Here is a 2,580-nt window from a genome sequence, read left to right on the forward strand (position 1 = left end):
ATTATATCTTTATTTTTTGGTTTTATTTGATTAATTATTAAGTATTTATTATGTCATTATTTTTTGTTTTACTAAATGTATTTTCTTAAATATTATTAATTATTATTAATTATATGTTATATCATTATTTTTTTATTATTAAATTATTTTTTATTATATTTTGTTTATTATTTATTATATAATTATTTTTTATTTTGTTATTATTATTTCTTTAATATATCATTATTTTTTCTTGTATTAATTTATTGCATTATTATTAGATTTAGAACTGTATATTTTATAAGTAGGCTTGGATTTCATATAAAAAACCGCCCCAAATAAATTGGCCTGGCCTTTACAGTCAGAGCCTTATTCCTAGTTCACTCAGTGAGATCAGTGTAGAGCCAATATAAAGTCAAACAAAAAGCTACAGAAATAAAAGCAAAAACCAAATCTAGAAAAGAAAACCCGTAAAAGATGAATCCATTACCCATGTTTGGCAGCGTCGACGACGAGAGCCAATACTGGAAGCTGCGCTCCGATAAGCATCTCCAAGAGCTGATGGAACTCAAAACGGAGTACAATGAGTTCCTGGAGCAGTCCCGCGACATGGAAATCGAAATGGACGCCACCCTAGCACAGAATCAAAAGCGTCTCGATGAGCTGGCGATCAAAGCTACCAATTATGAGCGGGAGAACGAGATGCTTCTGGCCAGACTAAACTCGCAAAGCTTGGAAATTTCCAAACTTGAAAATGAGCTGGCCGAGGTGACCAAGAAATTCGAGACCTTGAAGATAGACTTTCGTGCTCTGGAGCAAACCAACGATGACCTTGAGCAGGCTCAGCGCGTGGCCAAGGAAAGCAAGGCGATCGCCGATGATTTACTGTTCGAGCAATACGAAAAGTATGCCTTGCTGGAGCTGGAAGTAGAGGAGAAGCAGGAGCTGGAGGAGGAGCTGCAGCGTGTGAAGGATGAGGCCAGGGATCTCAAGGATGAGCTAAAGACAAGCCAGCTCAAGAAGGCGTCTAATAGTGTGACGGTCGGTAGCCAGACTGGTGGTCTTGGTGATGGTGAGTCATTGGACTCTATTAACCCTATAGTGCAACTCAAAGATGACTCCTCAGGTTCAAATTTTCCATTTATGATTCACAAAACGGTTTCCGATATGGTGAACAAGCTGGATAATTTGCAGACAAAACTGAGGAACCACCGGGAGGAGAGACCATTGCCAATGCCGGATTTTTAAATATTTATTGCTAGTTTTAATATTTATATATTTTATATATATTTTGCACACAAGACATCATGTTGAATTTAAGGATCATCTTGAATCAACCTCAAACTCCCCTCAACTTTACCCAAAATCCGGAAATTTAACTTCAGCTTCAGATGTGGTGCCAAGTTTGTAGCTGGAAAACTTGTTTTTCGGGCACGTTTATTGCTTTTCCGTTATTGGAAAATGAAAGGACACACCAAACAATACAGAACCCACACATGCACACACATAGGCGAAATAATCTGCATATGCTTATATGTGTGGACCAGAAGATACAATTTATAAAACTCTCCCCTGCTAAAAATGGGAAAAGCAAACAAACAAAAGTTCTCTCACTCAGATTCCCTACCGACGAAGGGTCCTTTTGGAACAATGGAATCATGGAATCAATGAAACCGGATAACGGAAATGCAGGAAAAGCGGAAAAAGAATGCAACGGGAATGAAGAAATGGATTGGACTTGCAAGAAACAAAGGAAAAATCGTTTGGAAAAGGAAGAAAATCGTTTAAGGAATGGGCCAGATACTCAAGCAGTACCTAATTAGCGAAAAGGAAATGCAAACTGATTGAATACCTAAAATTTTAATCAACTAAAATAAAAACAAAGGTGAACGAGTGGAGGGAAAATGAATTTTCATATTCTTTTATTTGAATTTTAAAGGGACTTTTAAAAAACTTATTTAGATTTAAACGGAAGCATTATATGTATCGAAAGGGACATTCAGATATATCGATAAGAATATCTCGCTCAATTATTATTATTTTTTTAATATCCTCGTACCCCCAAATTGACACTACAATCTCTTAAAGAATAATGCCGATAAGAACTAGAGGAAAATCGATTTTAACATCGATTTCTTTGGTTCAGGTCGATAATCTCCGATAAGAACTAGAGGAAAATCGATTTTAACATCGATTCCTTTGGTTCCGGTTGATTTTATCTTATTTGGTTTTTAAAGAATTATTATCTAACCCCAGTTTTTATTTTTATATATTATTTTTTTGTTTATAAATATAAATTTATCTCTATAGTTTAAAAATATCGATTTAATCGATTTCTTTCCTACGATATTTTTTCCCATCTCCGATCTTACGCATTGCTGCGCACCGATTTGTATTATTCTTGGCTATTTTTCCAGTGAAACCCTAAAGAGAATTCTCAATTCGTGACATTTTCCCCGCTGACTGTTGATTTTCCCCATTCAGTTTTTCCTCCTCTCCACCCCCTCGAGGGCTGGTATGGGGGCTTGTGGCACGAACAATAAACAAACAAACAAGCTGCAAAAGTGTCACACATTCATCATACGTTGTAACAGCCTCTCT

General features: G+C 36.1%; 1 protein-coding gene across 1 annotated transcript; it reads left to right on the forward strand.

The window, feature by feature from the left end:
- The first annotated feature begins 338 nt into the window (after window positions 1–338).
- Window positions 339–1,888, forward strand: LOC108079373 (nuclear distribution protein nudE homolog). The gene is made up of 2 exons (XM_017173687.3): window positions 339–1,051; window positions 1,106–1,888. Exons 1-2 carry the CDS (start codon window positions 457–459, stop codon window positions 1,225–1,227), a joined length of 717 nt encoding a protein of 238 aa, XP_017029176.1. The 5' UTR covers window positions 339–456; the 3' UTR covers window positions 1,228–1,888.
- The last annotated feature ends 692 nt before the right edge of the window (window positions 1,889–2,580 follow it).

This window comes from Drosophila kikkawai, chromosome X (assembly GCF_030179895.1).
Source record: "Drosophila kikkawai strain 14028-0561.14 chromosome X, DkikHiC1v2, whole genome shotgun sequence".
Classification (NCBI taxonomy): Eukaryota; Metazoa; Arthropoda; class Insecta; order Diptera; family Drosophilidae; genus Drosophila; species Drosophila kikkawai.